At 37.6% G+C, this 20562-nt stretch overlaps 1 protein-coding gene across 1 annotated transcript in view; it reads right to left on the bottom strand.

The window, feature by feature from the left end:
• Window positions 1-19407, bottom strand: part of LOC128641897 (microfibril-associated glycoprotein 4) — a 47052-nt gene extending 27645 nt beyond the window's left edge. Inside the window, exons 1-2 of the mRNA XM_053694467.1 lie at window positions 19373-19407; window positions 17817-17901 (exon numbers count right to left, since the gene is read on the bottom strand). Coding sequence (XP_053550442.1) covers window positions 17817-17901; window positions 19373-19378 — 91 coding nt within the window. The 5' untranslated portion in view covers window positions 19379-19407. The remainder of the gene's footprint in view (window positions 1-17816; window positions 17902-19372) is intronic.
• Between the last annotated feature and the right edge of the window lie 1155 nt (window positions 19408-20562).

Genomic DNA, 20562 nt, shown 5'->3' with positions numbered 1-20562 from the left:
ACAGACTCATATCAGATTTACATAAATACACCTCACTAACACCCACAGACTCATATCAGATTTACATAAATACACCTCACTAAAACCCACAGACTCATATCAGATTTACATAAATACACCTCACTAACACCCACAGACTCATATCAGAATAACATAAATACACCTCACTAACACCCACAGACTCATATCAGATTTACATAAATACACCTCACTAACACCCAAAGACTCATATCAGAATAACATAAATACACCTCACTAACACCCACAGACTCATATCAGATTTACATAAATACACCTCACTAACACCCACAGACTCATATCAGAATAACATAAATACACCTCACTAACACCCACAGACTCATATCAGAATAACATAAATACACCTCACTAACACCCACAGACTCATATCAGATTTACATAAATACACCTCACTAACACCCACAGTCTCATATCAGATTTACATAAATACACCTCACTAACACCCACAGACTCATATCAGATTTACATAAATACACCTCACTAAAACCCACAGACTCATATCAGATTTACATAAATACACCTCACTAACACCCAAAGACTCATATCAGAATAACATAAATACACCTCACTAACACCCACAGACTCATATCAGATTTACATAAATACACCTCACTAACACCCAAAGACTCATATCAGAATAACATAAATACACCTCACTAACACCCAAAGACTCATATCAGAATAACATAAATACACCTCACTAACACCCAAAGACTCATATCAGAATAACATAAATACACCTCACTAACACCCACAGACTCATATCAGATTTACATAAATACACCTCACTAACACCCAAAGACTCATATCAGATTTACATAAATACACCTCACTAACACCCAAAGACTCATATCAGATTTACATAAATACACCTCACTAACACCCAAAGACTCATATCAGATTTACATAAATACACCTCACTAACACCCAAAGACTCATATCAGATTTACATAAATACACCTCACTAACACCCACAGACTCATATCAGAATAACATAAATACACCTCACTAACACCCACAGACTCATATCAGATTTACATAAATACACCTCACTAACACCCACAGACTCATATCAGATTTACATAAATACACCTCACTAACACCCAAAGACTCATATCAGATTTACATAAATACACCTCACTAACACCCACAGACTCATATCAGATTTACATAAATACACCTCACTAACACCCACAGACTCATATCAGAATAACATAAATACACCTCACTAACACCCACAGACTCATATCAGATTTACATAAATACACCTCACTAACACCCACAGACTCATATCAGATTTACATAAATACACCTCACTAACACCCAAAGACTCATATCAGATTTACATAAATACACCTCACTAACACCCACAGACTCATATCAGAATAACATAAATACACCTCACTAACACCCACAGACTCATATCAGAATAGCATAAATACACCTCACTAACACCCAAAGACTCATATCAGAATAACATAAATACACCTCACTAACACCCACAGACTCATATCAGATTTACATAAATACACCTCACTAACACCCACAGAGTCATATCAGATTTACATAAATACACCTCACTAACACCCACAGACTCATATCAGATTTACTTACATAAATACACCTCACTAACACCCAAAGACTCATATCAGATTTACATAAATACACCTCACTAACACCCAAAGACTCATATCAGATTTACATAAATACACCTCACTAACACCCAAAGACTCATATCAGATTTACATAAATACACCTCACTAACACCCACAGACTCATATCAGATTTACATAAATACACCTCACTAACACCCACAGACTCATATCAGAATAACATAAATACACCTCACTAACACCCACAGACTCATATCAGATTTACATAAATACACCTCACTAACACCCACAGACTCATATCAGATTTACATAAATACACCTCACTAACACCCAAAGACTCATATCAGATTTACATAAATACACCTCACTAACACCCAAAGACTCATATCAGATTTACATAAATACACCTCACTAACACCCACAGACTCATATCAGAATAACATAAATACACCTCACTACCGCCCACAGACTCATATCAGAATAGCATAAATACACCTCACTAACACCCACAGACTCATATCAGATTTACATAAATACACCTCACTAACACCCACAGACTCATATCAGAATAACATAAATACACCTCACTAACACCCAAAGACTCATATCAGATTTACATAAATACACCTCACTAACACCCACAGACTCATATCAGAATAACATAAATACACCTCACTAACACCCACAGACTCATATCAGAATAGCATAAATACACTAACACCCAAAGACTCATATCAGAATAACATAAATACACCTCACTAACACCCACAGACTCATATCAGATTTACATAAATACACCTCACTAACACCCACAGACTCATATCAGATTTACATAAATACACCTCACTAACACCCACAGACTCATATCAGATTTACATAAATACACCTCACTAACACCCAAAGACTCATATCAGATTTACATAAATACACCTCACTAACACCCAAAGACTCATATCAGATTTACATAAATACACCTCACTAACACCCAAAGACTCATATCAGATTTACATAAATACACCTCACTAACACCCACAGACTCATATCAGAATAACATAAATACACCTCACTACCGCCCACAGACTCATATCAGAATAACATAAATACACCTCACTAACACCCACAGACTCATATCAGATTTACATAAAAACACCTCACTAACACCCACAGACTCATATCAGATTTACATAAATACACCTCACTAACACCCAAAGACTCATATCAGATTTACATAAATACACCTCACTAACACCCACAGACTCATATCAGAATAACATAAATACACCTCACTAACACCCACAGACTCATATCAGAATAACATAAATACACCTCACTAACACCCACAGACTCATATCAGAATAGCATAAATACACCTCACTAACACCCACAGACTCATATCAGAATAGCATAAATACACCTCACTAACACCCACAGACTCATATCAGATTTACATAAATACACCTCACTAACACCCACAGACTCATATCAGAATAACATAAATACACCTCACTAACACCCAAAGACTCATATCAGATTTACATAAATACACCTCACTAACACCCACAGACTCATATCAGAATAACATAAATACACCTCACTAACACCCACAGACTCATATCAGAATAACATAAATACACCTCACTAACACCCACAGACTCATATCAGATTTACATAAATACACCTCACTAACACCCACAGACTCATATCAGAATAACATAAATATACCTCACTAACACCCAAAGACTCATATCAGATTTACATAAATACACCTCACTAACACCCACAGACTCATATCAGAATAACATAAATACACCTCACTAACACCCACAGACTCATATCAGATTTACATAAATACACCTCACTAACACCCACAGACTCATATCAGAATAACATAAATACACCTCACTAACACCCAAAGACTCATATCAGAATAAAATAAATACACCTCACTAACACCCACAGACTCATATCAGAATAACATAAATACACCTCACTAACACCCAAAGACTCATATCAGATTTACATAAATACACCTCACTAACACCCACAGACTCATATCAGATTTACATAAATACACCTCACTAACACCCAAAGACTCATATCAGATTTACATAAATACACCTCACTAACACCCAAAGACTCATATCAGATTTACATAAATACACCTCACTAACACCCACAGACTCATATCAGAATAACATAAATACACCTCACTACCGCCCACAGACTTATATCAGAATAACATAAATACACCTCACTAACACCCACAGACTCATATCAGATTTACATAAATACACCTCACTAACACCCACAGACTCATATCAGATTTACATAAATACACCTCACTAACACCCAAAGACTCATATCAGATTTACATAAATACACCTCACTAACACCCACAGACTCATATCAGAATAACATAAATACACCTCACTAACACCCACAGACTCATATCAGAATAACATAAATACACCTCACTAACACCCACAGACTCATATCAGAATAGCATAAATACACCTCACTAACACCCACAGACTCATATCAGAATAGCATAAATACACCTCACTAACACCCACAGACTCATATCAGATTTACATAAATACACCTCACTAACACCCACAGACTCATATCAGAATAACATAAATACACCTCACTAACACCCAAAGACTCATATCAGATTTACATAAATACACCTCACTAACACCCACAGACTCATATCAGAATAACATAAATACACCTCACTAACACCCACAGACTCATATCAGAATAACATAAATACACCTCACTAACACCCACAGACTCATATCAGATTTACATAAATACACCTCACTAACACCCACAGACTCATATCAGAATAACATAAATATACCTCACTAACACCCAAAGACTCATATCAGATTTACATAAATACACCTCACTAACACCCACAGACTCATATCAGAATAACATAAATACACCTCACTAACACCCACAGACTCTTATCAGATTTACATAAATACACCTCACTAACACCCACAGACTCATATCAGAATAACATAAATACACCTCACTAACACCCAAAGACTCATATCAGAATAAAATAAATACACCTCACTAACACCCACAGACTCATATCAGAATAACATAAATACACCTCACTAACACCCAAAGACTCATATCAGATTTACATAAATACACCTCACTAACACCCACAGACTCATATCAGATTTACATAAATACACCTCACTAACACCCACAGACTCATATCAGATTTACATAAATACACCTCACTAACACCCACAGACTCATATCAGTTTTACATAAATACACCTCACTAACACCCACAGACTCATATCAGAATAAGATAAATATTAAGGTGTGTTAAGTCTCAGCCTCAGTGCAATTCTGATCCAGATGGGTGTTTGTATTTAGCAGCACTAACAGAAAGCCTAATGGGATATCATATACGGCTGATGCGTTTTGGCAATAGCACCACAATCAAAGCCATAATAGCCCATTTCCACCCAAACCTTTAAAACAGGCTAAAAGTAATATCATTGGTTAAGACAAACCTTGATGAAAAAAAAGCCACCTCTTTATGATTATTGATAAATGTTACAATTCGTTCATAGATACATTAAAGATGACAACATTTACAAAATTCCAATTTACAAAATTGATTAAAAAAAAACAAGATAATAAAGCAAATTTGATAACATAAATAAATTGGAAAGGGAACCCCTGGGAGTTCGAAGTAACGGGAAGGGGTCTTGACCGTTGGAGGAATTAGGCCTTGGGTGTGATTGGTTGGTTACTGCTAGGGGGCGGGTTTAGCACGCGCTGTTACGTATTTAAAGTAAGAGCGGGAGAATCTGTCATCAGAATAATTTTCAAACCTTTTCTAGAAAGTGCTGTGTTTGTCAGTTTGTAATTCTGCGATGGCGCATTTTGATGCGATCTTTGACCAACTTAAATTGGAAGCTGCTAAAATGGGCCCTACCTGGCTCGAAGAAAAATTACGTCCAAAGACTCATATCAGATTTACATAAATACACCTCACTAACACCCACAGACTCATATCAGAATAACATAAATACACCTCACTAACACCCACAGACTCATATCAGATTTACATAAATACACCTCACTAACACCCACAGACTCATATCAGAATAACATAAATACATCTCACTAACACCCAAAGACTCATATCAGAATAAAATAAATACACCTCACTAACACCCACAGACTCATATCAGAATAACATAAATACACCTCACTAACACCCAAAGACTCATATCAGATTTACATAAATACACCTCACTAACACCCACAGACTCATATCAGATTTACATAAATACACCTCACTAACACCCAAAGACTCATATCAGATTTACATAAATACACCTCACTAACACCCAAAGACTCATATCAGATTTACATAAATACACCTCACTAACACCCACAGACTCATATCAGAATAACATAAATACACCTCACTACCGCCCACAGACTCATATCAGAATAACATAAATACACCTCACTAACACCCACAGACTCATATCAGATTTACATAAATACACCTCACTAACACCCACAGACTCATATCAGATTTACATAAATACACCTCACTAACACCCAAAGACTCATATCAGATTTACATAAATACACCTCACTAACACCCACAGACTCATATCAGAGTCTGTGGGTGTTAGTGAGGTGTAAATATCAGATTTACATAAATACACCTCACTAACACCCAAAGACTCATATCAGATTTACATAAATACACCTCACTAACACCCACAGACTCATATCAGAATAACATAAATACACCTCACTACCGCCCACAGACTCATATCAGAATAACATAAATACACCTCACTAACACCCACAGACTCATATCAGAATAACATAAATACACCTCACTAACACCCAAAGACTCATATCAGATTTACATAAATACACCTCACTAACACCCACAGACTCATATCAGAATAACATAAATACACCTCACTAACACCCACAGACTCATATCAGAATAGCATAAATACACCTCACTAACACCCACAGACTCATATCAGAATAGCATAAATACACCTCACTAACACCCACAGACTCATATCAGATTTACATAAATACACCTCACTAACACCCACAGACTCATATCAGAATAACATAAATACACCTCACTAACACCCAAAGACTCATATCAGATTTACATAAATACACCTCACTAACACCCACAGACTCATATCAGAATAACATAAATACACCTCACTAACACCCACAGACTCATATCAGAATAACATAAATACACCTCACTAACACCCACAGACTCATATCAGATTTACATAAATACACCTCACTAACACCCACAGACTCATATCAGAATAACATAAATATACCTCACTAACACCCAAAGACTCATATCAGATTTACATAAATACACCTCACTAACACCCACAGACTCATATCAGAATAACATAAATACACCTCACTAACACCCACAGACTCTTATCAGATTTACATAAATACACCTCACTAACACCCACAGACTCATATCAGAATAACATAAATACACCTCACTAACACCCAAAGACTCATATCAGAATAAAATAAATACACCTCACTAACACCCACAGACTCATATCAGAATAACATAAATACACCTCACTAACACCCAAAGACTCATATCAGATTTACATAAATACACCTCACTAACACCCACAGACTCATATCAGATTTACATAAATACACCTCACTAACACCCACAGACTCATATCAGATTTACATAAATACACCTCACTAACACCCACAGACTCATATCAGTTTTACATAAATACACCTCACTAACACCCACAGACCAACTTAAATTGGAAGCTGCTAAAATGGGCCCTACCTGGCTCGAAGAAAAATTACGTCCAAAGACTCATATCAGATTTACATAAATACACCTCACTAACACCCACAGACTCATATCAGAATAACATAAATACACCTCACTAACACCCACAGACTCATATCAGATTTACATAAATACACCTCACTAACACCCACAGACTCATATCAGAATAACATAAATACACCTCACTAACACCCAAAGACTCATATCAGAATAAAATAAATACACCTCACTAACACCCACAGACTCATATCAGAATAACATAAATACACCTCACTAACACCCAAAGACTCATATCAGATTTACATAAATACACCTCACTAACACCCACAGACTCATATCAGATTTACATAAATACACCTCACTAACACCCAAAGACTCATATCAGATTTACATAAATACACCTCACTAACACCCAAAGACTCATATCAGATTTACATAAATACACCTCACTAACACCCACAGACTCATATCAGAATAACATAAATACACCTCACTACCGCCCACAGACTCATATCAGAATAACATAAATACACCTCACTAACACCCACAGACTCATATCAGATTTACATAAATACACCTCACTAACACCCACAGACTCATATCAGATTTACATAAATACACCTCACTAACACCCAAAGACTCATATCAGATTTACATAAATACACCTCACTAACACCCACAGACTCATATCAGAGTCTGTGGGTGTTAGTGAGGTGTAAATATCAGATTTACATAAATACACCTCACTAACACCCAAAGACTCATATCAGATTTACATAAATACACCTCACTAACACCCACAGACTCATATCAGAATAACATAAATACACCTCACTACCGCCCACAGACTCATATCAGAATAACATAAATACACCTCACTAACACCCACAGACTCATATCAGAATAACATAAATACACCTCACTAACACCCAAAGACTCATATCAGATTTACATAAATACACCTCACTAACACCCACAGACTCATATCAGAATAACATAAATACACCTCACTAACACCCACAGACTCATATCAGAATAGCATAAATACACCTCACTAACACCCACAGACTCATATCAGAATAGCATAAATACACCTCACTAACACCCACAGACTCATATCAGATTTACATAAATACACCTCACTAACACCCACAGACTCATATCAGAATAACATAAATACACCTCACTAACACCCAAAGACTCATATCAGATTTACATAAATACACCTCACTAACACCCACAGACTCATATCAGAATAACTTAAATACACCTCACTAACACCCACAGACTCATATCAGAATAACATAAATACACCTCACTAACACCCACAGACTCATATCAGATTTACATAAATACACCTCACTAACACCCACAGACTCATATCAGAATAACATAAATATACCTCACTAACACCCAAAGACTCATATCAGATTTACATAAATACACCTCACTAACACCCACAGACTCATATCAGAATAACATAAATACACCTCACTAACACCCACAGACTCTTATCAGATTTACATAAATACACCTCACTAACACCCACAGACTCATATCAGAATAACATAAATACACCTCACTAACACCCAAAGACTCATATCAGAATAAAATAAATACACCTCACTAACACCCACAGACTCATATCAGAATAACATAAATACACCTCACTAACACCCAAAGACTCATATCAGATTTACATAAATACACCTCACTAACACCCACAGACTCATATCAGATTTACATAAATACACCTCACTAACACCCACAGACTCATATCAGATTTACATAAATACACCTCACTAACACCCACAGACTCATATCAGTTTTACATAAATACACCTCACTAACACCCACAGACTCATATCAGAATAAGATAAATATTAAGGTGTGTTAAGTCTCAGCCTCAGTGCAATTCTGATCCAGATGGGTGTTTGTATTTAGCAGCACTAACAGAAAGCCTAATGGGATATCATATACGGCTGATGCGTTTTGGCAATAGCACCACAATCAAAGCCATAATAGCCCATTTCCACCCAAACCTTTAAAACAGGCTAAAAGTAATATCATTGGTTAAGACAAACCTTGATGAAAAAAAAGCCACCTCTTTATGATTATTGATAAATGTTACAATTCGTTCATAGATACATTAAAGATGACAACATTTACAAAATTCCAATTTACAAAATTGATTAAAAAAAAACAAGATAATAAAGCAAATTTGATAACATAAATAAATTGGAAAGGGAACCCCTGGGAGTTCGAAGTAACGGGAAGGGGTCTTGACCGTTGGAGGAATTAGGCCTTGGGTGTGATTGGTTGGTTACTGCTAGGGGGCGGGTTTAGCACGCGCTGTTACGTATTTAAAGTAAGAGCGGGAGAATCTGTCATCAGAATAATTTTCAAACCTTTTCTAGAAAGTGCTGTGTTTGTCAGTTTGTAATTCTGCGATGGCGCATTTTGATGCGATCTTTGACCAACTTAAATTGGAAGCTGCTAAAATGGGCCCTACCTGGCTCGAAGAAAAATTACGTCCATTGCTTAGCCCGGTTGTCGAACCCAGAGTGGATATCGTTGAGGTGGCTTCGAAAACATCGAGGCGTTCGAGGCCTCCAGTTCGTGCGGATTTGGATGCCGAAGGAGGTAATAGCGGTCGGAGAAAATCCAGCCCCAGTCCGGGGTTAAAGGCGTCTGTGAGGAAGAAGTCAAGTTCTAGTTCGGGAAGTCGGCGGACCGGAGCGGAGGTTGCTGATAATGCTATGCAGTCCGGGAGCACCTGTTCCATTACGGAACAACTCAGTGAGCCTGTAATGAAGGGTGATTCTTTGCCTAAGGGTAAGACGGCCAATTTAGGCCAGAAAGTAGTAATTAGAGAAAAAAGGCAAGCTAGTAAAAGTGACGGCCCGCCGAGGCCTATTTTTCCATGTGGGGGTAATGAACAAGCGAGCATATGTAGTTTAGGTAGCGCCTTAATGAAAAAGAAAGTTGAAGGTTTGATTGTATCAGGGCCGATTGAACTATCTCAGGCAGTTTCAAAACAGTTACATAATGTTTCTAAGCCGGCTCAGATTTTAAGACCTTGCAATAATATGGAAGATCAAGCTTATCGGGTGGTAGACGAGAGGGTTGAAAGGCCTGAAATTAGTGATAGTCAGCATGATACCGAGGTTGATAACGGTGTAGTAGAATTAGATTTATATTTAGATTCTTCTGAGGAGGATTTTATTCCACCTTCTCCCAATGTAGTTAACACTATTAGCCAGCTTAATCCGTCAGTCAGGGTCTCGGGTGATTCAGTTTTAAAGGGTGAGTTAAGAAATTTGAGGGATAGGAATGTCGAAGTAATTAAAAATTTACCTGTCACTAATGATGTTTTTCTTTTAGAAGGGAATGAAACTGGGTCACGGCCTGAGAATTCCCAGGGTCTTTTAATGGTGGGAAATGACGGCCTAAGTGGGGATGCTTATGGTCTGCAGGAATCCTGGGCGGAAAATATCAGGCTGGATATTGAGGACGGCGTTCCGGGGGTGGAACGTTTTAATGCAAAGGGAGAAGAAACAAGGGTGAGTACGGCCAATAATTTTAATTTTGGTCTTCAGGGCATGATGGGTCAGAGCATTAATAACACATTTCATAGCTCGGTTAACTCTGTTCAACGTCCAAACAGGTATGGGATTGGGAGAATTCAAGGTAGAGGTAGACAACGCAAGAGGTATGGGGATTTAAAGGGAGAAGGGTTTGAGGTTCCATCAGCTAAGAAGGGTAAGGGTGTTTCAGTGGATAGTAGGTTGGGTATGTCTACAGCTAGTAGGGGCATTGGAATTTGGGCACCTTCTGGGGGTTTGTCACATGTTTCTTTTTTACAGACGGAAAAAGGGCAGCAATTAATGACTAACACGGATCCCAGGGCTTCTGGTTTCCAGAATACAGAGAAGGTTACGGCTGCATCTCAAAGGGTTCAGTCTGCAATGACTCAGGACCCGAGTACAGGTAATGAGAGATCTTCTGTGGTGAATCTGAATGTGGGGGTTGATTCAGTTGGTGTGCATGCTGACCCTTTATCTATAACTGTTGTAGCGGGTTTAAGGGACTTATTAGCCAAATTAGAAGGTGCCAAAGTTACGGGGGGAGTCGCCAATTCATGGGTTCCCCCTGAATTGGCTATCCAAAATAGGGTATTAGGGATTGTTGGTGAGGGAATAAAAGATGTAGGGTCAGTACCTCAATCTCAAATGGTCGGTTTACCTCAGCAAAAGGGGGTTAATGTTGATAATAAAACGGCTGGAGGTCCTGAGCTGAAAATTGCTGACACGGCTTTGGCCAGGTCTTGTTTGTGTTCTATTGGGCCTTTAGGCATGCATTTGACGGTCGAGTTAAGAGAAAAAATATACAAGAGAGATTTTATTGAATTATTTTCCCTCCTTCCTCTTGATCAGTCTTTTGAGATACCTGAAGACTCAAAAAAGGATTCGGCCAAGAAGGAAGAGGAGGAAAGGAAAAGACGTTACAGAAAATTACCAAAAACATTCACTAATTGGTTCCAGGCTTTTGTTATTTATGCTAGTGTATTTTCGGTTAAGTTCCCTGATCAAGGAGCTGCCCTCTTTTGTTATTTAGATGAAATTGCAGCTGCCCAGAGAACATATGGTGGTATGGCCTGGTGGTATTATGATGAACAATTTAGACAACGTTTGTCGGTTAAGCCTGAGATGAAATGGGATGATCGTGATATGGGTCTATGGCTAAAAGTGATGACCCCTTTAAGGTCTTCACAGCCCTTTCGAGGGAGTGCCGGCGGATCTCTTCAAAACGGTTCGTCGGCAACAGCCAAAAAAGGTTTCTGTTTTGCTTTCAATGAGAAGTTCTGTAAATGGGGAACATCCTGTAAATTCAGACACGAATGCTCTGGGTGTGGTGGATTCCACCCTTCCAGTAAGTGTTTCAAAAAGAACAAATTGGGAGGAACCCAGGAGCTTCCTGAAAAAGGGATTAACTCCGGTGAGGCTAAGCGGGATGGAGCTGTGGCTCGTACTTTACGCTAAGCAGAAGGGTTGCGGTGATAAGGCCTTGTTGTTGCTTCATGGTTTTGAGTTTGGTTTCAGAATTCCATCTTCAGGAGGTGTTGTTCATTACAGGGGTAACCTTAAATCTGCTAGGGAATGGCCTGAGGTTGTTAGGAGTAAGCTTGAGAAGGAGGTTTCTTTGGGTCGAATGGCAGGTCCTTTTAAAATCTCTCCTATCCCCCATTTGCGTATTTCTCCTTTAGGATTGGTTCCTAAGAAAGAGCCTGGTAAATTTCGTTTAATTCACCACTTATCATTTCCAAAAGGTGGTTCCGTTAATGATGATATTCCGGATGAATTATCGTCTGTGTCTTATACATCATTTGACATGGCGGTTAAGTTGGTTAGAGAGGCTGGTCAATTCGCTTTAATGGCTAAAGTGGATATTGAGGCGGCTTTTCGGTTACTTCCAGTTCATCTTTCTTCACATTATTTGTTGGGTTGTTGTTTTGAAGGTTTTCTCTACATTGACTTATGTCTCCCGATGGGTTGTTCTATTTCTTGTTCTCTGTTTGAATGCTTTAGTTCTTTTTTGGAATGGGTTGTTAAATTCAAGTCTGGACTCTCGTCAGTAGTTCATTATCTGGATGATTTTCTTTTTGTTGGTCCCCATGATTCGGACGTTTGTTTGAAATTAAGGGATTGTTTTTATTCAATGGCATCTGATTTTGGGGTCCCGATTGCAATGGAAAAATCTGAGGGTCCAGTTACGGCCCTTAAATTTCTGGGTATTACAATAGATTCTGAAAGTATGGAATGTAGGCTACCTGTGGAAAAGATTGTGGATTTGTCAGAAATGATTCAGCAATTTTTGGCGGTCCGTAAGGTGACTTTGAGAAAAATGCAATCTTTGCTTGGAAAATTGAATTTTGCTTGCAGAATCATTCCTATTGGTAGAGTTTTTTCTAGAAGAATGTCATTGGCTACTTCTGGTGTTAGTAAGCCTCATCATTTTGTAAGGATTAAAAGAGGCCACAAGGACGATTTGAAAGTTTGGTTGGAATTCCTTAAAATTTTTAATGGTGTTGCAATATTCATGGAAGCTAGGGTCTCTAATGTTGATTTGGATTTGATAACTGATGCAGCTGGTGGTGTTGGTTTTGGGGCTTATTTTCAAGGGCATTGGTGTGCTGAAGTGTGGCCTCAAGAGTGGGTCAATTTGGGTTTAACCAAGAACCTAGTTTTCCTTGAGTTATTTCCTATCCTGGTGGCTCTTTTTGTGTGGGAAGTTGATTTGATGAATAAATCCATATTGTTCCATACAGATAATATGGGTGTTGTTTCTGCTATTAATTCTTTATCTGCATCATCATTACCAGTTGTGCGTTTATTAAGAGTGCTAGTCCTAAAATGTTTAAGTATGAATGTTTTTGTCAGGGCAAAGCATATCCCTGGTAAGCTTAATTTGATAGCAGATTCTTTATCTCGTTCACAGTGGTCTCGATTTCGAGAGTTGGCTCCTCATGCGGACGTAGTTGGAGCGACGTTTCCTGTCCAACTTTGGAAGCTTGGGACGGAGGATTGGCTGAATTAATTAAAAAATCTTTGGCTCCAGGTACTTGGACTTCCTATGTATCAGTTTGGAGGGAATGGGAAATGTGGTTATGTCAATCTCAAATTAAAGAAGGGTCTGATGATGTCACGGGTTGCTTATTGGAATGGATGTGGCTTTGGGGAAATGTGGGTTTGTCACCATCTAATATGGAAAGAAGATTGGCGGCCCTTGCTTTTAGATTTTGTTTATTAGGTTTGTCTGATGTTACAAAGGTTTTTTGGGTCCGTCAAGTTCTTAAAGGCTTGAAGAAAAAGACAAAGGTCAGAGATAAGAGAAGGCCTATTACATTTGCTTTGCTTCAAAAAATTTGGGTGGTATTAGTTGAGATTTGTGCATCAAGATTTGAACTAATTTTATTTAGAACGGCCTTTGTATTGGCCTTTTTTGGGGCATTTAGAGTTTCTGAATTGGTAAGCCCTAGCAAAAAAGTTTCAGGAGGTTTACAAAAAGAAGATGTAATATGGAATGATAACAGAGTAGAAATATTACTGAGAAGTAGTAAAACGGACATATATGGGAAAGGCAAGAACATAGTGCTATTCCCTAGTGGTGGTGAAATATGTCCATGTCAGGTAATGATGCTTTATGGGTCCATACGGCCTTTGCAGGATGGCCCTTTGTTGGTTCATTTAGATGGTTCCTTTTTATCACAATATCAATTTAGAGCCATTTTAAGAGGTTCAATCGTTTTATTAGGTCTGAATCCCTTAGAGTTTGGATCTCATTCTTTCCGGATTGGAGCTGCTACTGAAGCAGCTATGTTAGGTCTCAGAGAGGATATAGTTAAAAAGATTGGTAGATGGGGTTCAAGTCGTTATAAATCTTATGTTAGGCCTGATTTAAGAATATATAAAAAAAAAAAAAAAAAAAAAAGCCCTTGAATAGAGCGTATGTTTGGGAATGTTTGAGTTGTAATCATCCTGAATACTCCTCTTTCTCTTATTTTAGGTTTAAAGATCGTATGGGTGATGGGGCATTCGTTCATATACTGGGCCAATGCTGAGGCCAGTAAGAAAATGGGCGGCCTTCAGCTTGGGTGTCCTGCGGATCAATGGGAGGTCAAATGGTTGGGGATTAGGGGGATGTGCTGGGAACTCTTGTTTCCGTTGTTTCTAGATTATGGCAGAATGTTTCCTCGTCCCCATGTTTTGATAGTGCATTTGGGGGGAAATGATTTAGGTACGATTCCTCAGAAAGAACTAGTTAGAAGAATCAAAAGGGATCTGGGTAACATAAAGGAACTTTATCCTGGAATTAAAATAATTTGGTCACAGATTACTCCTAGGCTGGTTTGGAGATCAGCAAGGGATTATGATAGGCTAGAAAAGAGTCGTAAGAAAATTAACAAAATAGTTAGCTCTTTTGTTAAGAGGTTGGGAGGAGGTGTAGTTTTTCACCCAGATTTCGAAATAGATGGGGCTGAGGAATTTTATTTAAAAGATGGTGTTCATTTTAACCAATTTGGGCTGCAGCTATTTCTTTTCGATATAAAAGAAGCTTTGGTAAAAATATTGGGTTTGGCGGGACTGGGCTGTTCGGTCAGTCCAGTCTGTGGCGGGGGTGCTAGTTCCCAGACAAATATGGTATGCAATATGGCCAAGTGATTTGGAGGATTTTAAGTAGTTGCCTCTCCATGGGGTGAGTGGAAAACTGGTTTTATAGGGGCAAGGGGTTCCCTATTAAAGTTTAGGTGTCCTTGGACGGACTCAACAGGGTATAGCTGAGTCCAGTTGTTGAATAACGGCCATCTTGTTTTTTGTGGGTTTGGGAACTAGCACCGCTGTGGGTTATGTTTTATTTTGTCAGTAATGTTATTTATGAACATCAGGTATGTTCTGTGAAAAAATGTTTGAAAATGTTTGAAAATATTTATTACTCAATATTTAAATTGTGATGTTAATAAAATGGCTGCGGCCAAATTTTATACCAAAGCTGTGTGTAATTATTTTATTTATGTTATTATTTTAACTTATAATGTTTATAAGGTTAAGGCCGGGGATTGACGACTTTAAAGGTCAGGGAACCCCTGGGAGTTCGAAGTAACGGGAAGGGGTCTTGACCGTTGGAGGAATTAGGCCTTGGGTGTGATTGGTTGGTTACTGCTAGGGGGCGGGTTTAGCACGCGCTGTTACGTATTTAAAGTAAGAGCGGGAGAATCTGTCATCAGAATAATTTTCAAACCTTTTCTAGAAAGTGCTCCCTCCCTCCCTCCCTAATCTTGTTTTCCTTCCTTGTTCGTTTTGTCGCAGCAAGGCGGGGGTGCTAGTTCCCAGACAAATATGGTATGCAATATGGCCAAGTGATTTGGAGGATTTTAAGTAGTTGCCTCTCCATGGGGTGAGTGGACAACTGGTTTTATAGGGGCAAGGGGTTCCCTATTAAAGTTTAGGTGTCCTTGGACGGACTCAACAGGGTATAGCTGAGTCCAGTTGTTGAATAACGGCCATCTTGTTTTTTGTGGGTTTGGGAACTAGCACCGCTGTGGGTTATGTTTTATTTTGTCAGTAATGTTATTTATGAACATCAGGTATGTTCTGTGAAAAAATGTTTGAAAATGTTTGAAAATATTTATTACTCAATATTTAAATTGTGATGTTAATAAAATGGCTGCGGCCAAATTTTATACCAAAGCTGTGTGTAATTATTTTATTTATGTTATTATTTTAATAAGGCCGGGGATTGACGACTTTAAAGGTCAGTTGTTTAAAATTGTATGTTTTATCCAAATCATGAAAGAACATTTTGGGGTTTCCTGTCCCATTAAGTAACAATTGTGATAAATACAAGGAACCTAGACATTAATTTAATAAGTAAACAAAGCAAATAGAATAGACTGAGTCCATTTTAATATTTGATCAATCTAAATGTATGCAATGGTTGACAAATATTGTCACATACTAGGGACACACACCTCTCTTGTCTATTTTTTTTTTTTAAATGATACGAAATATATAGTTATTATTATTATTATTAAGAATTAGGAGGTGAACTGGAACATGAAAACCGTGTCTGAAAGGAAAGCCTCTGACAGCTCAGTACTAATGATTGATAAGGTCTAATTCTGAATTCAAACCTGACGGTACTCCAGTTTTTTATTTAAAAATCCAGAGAACCTCCTGTCTTACCAAATTATAATTTGTGTCTCCCCCTCTCTTTGGGGTATGCACTTTGTCTATCGCTGTCCATCTAAACGTGGAGACCCTTGTCTGATGTGTTTGTATACAATGTTGTACTAAAGGTGCGGTTGCTGTCACGAACCTAATGGTTGATAGATGCTCCAATATTCTGGTACGTATTACTTGTGTGGTAAGCCCTACGTATTGTAAATTGCAATCAATAGACATAGTTCAATAGATTACATACTTAAAGGTAATGTTCATACAAGAATTTTTCAAAAAGGTTTTATTTGTGACACAATGTAAAACTATCACCTAATTCTATTAATTAAAAGGCTCTACACTGGTTATTTCCACACCTAAACATACCCTTACAAAGGTAACTCCTTCCAATCTTGACTTACTCTTCCTAGTGGAAATCCTCTCTCTTAATAAATCTAATCTTTCCAAAGTAGACACCTTTTGCAAAATTTTTATCGTTTTGACAGCACAATCTTACTTATATAAAACAGGTTGGGTTGCGGATGACATGGAGCTTGTACTTACCATTATTTTGGTTCTTTAGCACCATTTCAGTGATCACATGACCAGCCTCTAGTGATAAAAACAGGGCGAGATAGAATGCCAGCTTCTGATTGGTTGAAAAGAAAGTATCACCATTATTGATACCTGTATTCTCTCTCATATAACTCTATCTATCTATCTATCTATCTATCTATCTATTTTGTCAGGGTATTCTGGAGGCATAGAAAATAACAAAATAAATCACAAACTATTTTTAATTTTGTTTCTTTTATGTTTTCCTCAGGGGAGAATGATAAGGAACCCATTGTACAAAACCATAGGTGCAAGATGTTGTTGGGGCAAAATAACAGGGGTGAGCAAACTTATCACTAACCAAGGACATCCAATTAAATCAGTAGCACATTCACTTAATTTTGGTATTAACAACTGCTGGAAAGACAAAGGGCCAGCAGATGACAACTGGGGTGACAAAAGCAGAACCAGACATGACATCCATATTATACCAAACCCAGATGGGGTACCCTGAGATGGATCCAAAACCTCACAAACTACTAGGTATACTAACTACCGGTATATATTTATATATCTGTTTTTTCACTTACATTCCTCCCATTCCCTCACACAGGACTATTATAGAATTTAATTTGTTCCTTTATTATTTTGGAAATTTGATTTATAATTATTTTGTTTCTACAATATCAATACCCCCTCCCCCTAAGGGCCCAGGGACTGGCATCTTTCTTAGGATAATATAGTTTACTTGTCATAGCTAAGCTGTGCTACAGTTATGCAAATTTTATATTGTGAATTATTGTAATTGCATTATACAGCAGTAATTGCTTCTAGTACATTTGTAAATGCATCACACATAGGGTAAAATACACATTTCCACTAAGCCAGGGGTTATATTCTCATATAATTCATTCTTATCTCAATACTGCATCACATAGACACTTGTGCAGTTATTGTGTTGCTTGGTATTTGTATAAAAGTGTGGAAATTACTAACTCTTTATTTTGTATTGCATAATCCAAGTATACAGTTATTGTTGTATTATCTTTCATTAGGTAATAGGTTCTCCAGGAACTGCATTATTGTGACGTAGGATACGTTTCCTGATCACTTATCATCACAATTATTTTGCTATTGTTGATTGTTCACTGCTATAGTTTTGCTTCATTATTGATTCACTATTAATATATTGTATTTTCACTTATAATTCATGACTGGCTTTATCTTATTATAATATAAAGATGATAAGCCAGGGAACGTTTATCTTACTGTACCATTACACATTATTCCTATTTTATGACAAACATTATCACCAACATAAATTGAGTTTTTCACCACAGATGAATGACATAATTTGAGCTATAAGTTCATACCTTGTTGACACCCAATTAAAAAGGGCCATTTAGTATATTATGTAATTCCCATTCCAAGAGAAAATGGTAAATAAACCACTAAACTTCCTTATGCTAACCTGACCCTATAGTCAAGAATCCTTCATACTTCATTCTCTCAAATTCTTTTTTTCAAGCATTATTTCAGTCTCTCTCTCTTTCTCATTCTCTGACCTGCATGTTTGTCCCAGCTGTATGAAGTCCGAGGGTTTGTTCATCTGACAGTAAATAAAGCCCCAGATTGTCCTTGTGACCTTCTAGAGTAAACATTTCGTCACCTGGGCAGGTTAATAGCAAATGTAGATAAAAAAGAACAAACATGTTTATAAACATTAACATTTATTATCACTACCCCAAGTACAGATAAATAATAATATAGAATAGCCTATAATAGTCTGGTAGTTGTAGATGGGTGCTATGCACCCCAATAATGACTGTAGAATTGTTTTCTCATTGGGCTCCATTTAAGAAGCTGCGAATGGAACTTTGGAGCGTCTTTGGCTGCAGGCTCACATGAGAAAACCTGCAGCCAATAGTTAAGAAGAATCGGTCATCAAACCGCGGCTTCTTGCCCTTCTATGCCAACTGTAAATTAGCGTTCTCAATCCCCCCAGACTACTCCGACCAGGGTGATTGACAGCCCCTGCTCAGTGCAACAAAATTAATGAAGCACCTTTAATATTTCAGTAAATTTGTATTTATATTGTGAATATTTGTGTGTAATATTTTGTCATTGTTTTTGTTATATGTTATAGATATTTGATGGTTTGACCAAACAATGAGCTTTTTCAACCTTTGAGTGACAACATTATCTGTGACTAGTTAGTGAATTCTGAAGTGAGCGAGCATACAGCATAGTAAGTGCGTCAGATCTCTTATCCGTACTGCCCTATACAGGTTTTTGTACAAATACTGAAATAAACATTGGATCACTTGTTTTGGTGCCTGCACAACTCTTGTTTATTTGACATGGCTGTAGAATCCTCAAACCTCAAATTAACCAGCTACCCGGAATTTACAATCCAGTGCCTTATTTTGATGCCCAGCGCTCTTCACAGAGCAAGCAGTGGGGTACCGCGGTAGCCGAATATGCAGCTCTGTGGGCAATGTTTTGTATTACAATATGTTTTTGTCTAGCTGCTCCCCTAGATCATCCAGGCTTGTAACAATAGATATGAGCTACAGTATGAATTGGAGATTAAAGCAGGTGTTGCTGTGAAACTGTAATTCATTTATTATTCCACTGGATATAGCTCTTTAGTGGAGGCATCTAGGACCCTAACCCCTGTCAAAAACCTAATACCCCACCCAATTAGAAATTAAATAAATATTCTAAAACAAAAAGAAAAACACCTAACATTTTA

This window comes from Bombina bombina, chromosome 11 (genome assembly GCF_027579735.1).
Source record: "Bombina bombina isolate aBomBom1 chromosome 11, aBomBom1.pri, whole genome shotgun sequence".
Classification (NCBI taxonomy): Eukaryota; Metazoa; Chordata; class Amphibia; order Anura; family Bombinatoridae; genus Bombina; species Bombina bombina.
This window is presented reverse-complemented; position numbering and strand designations above follow the sequence as displayed.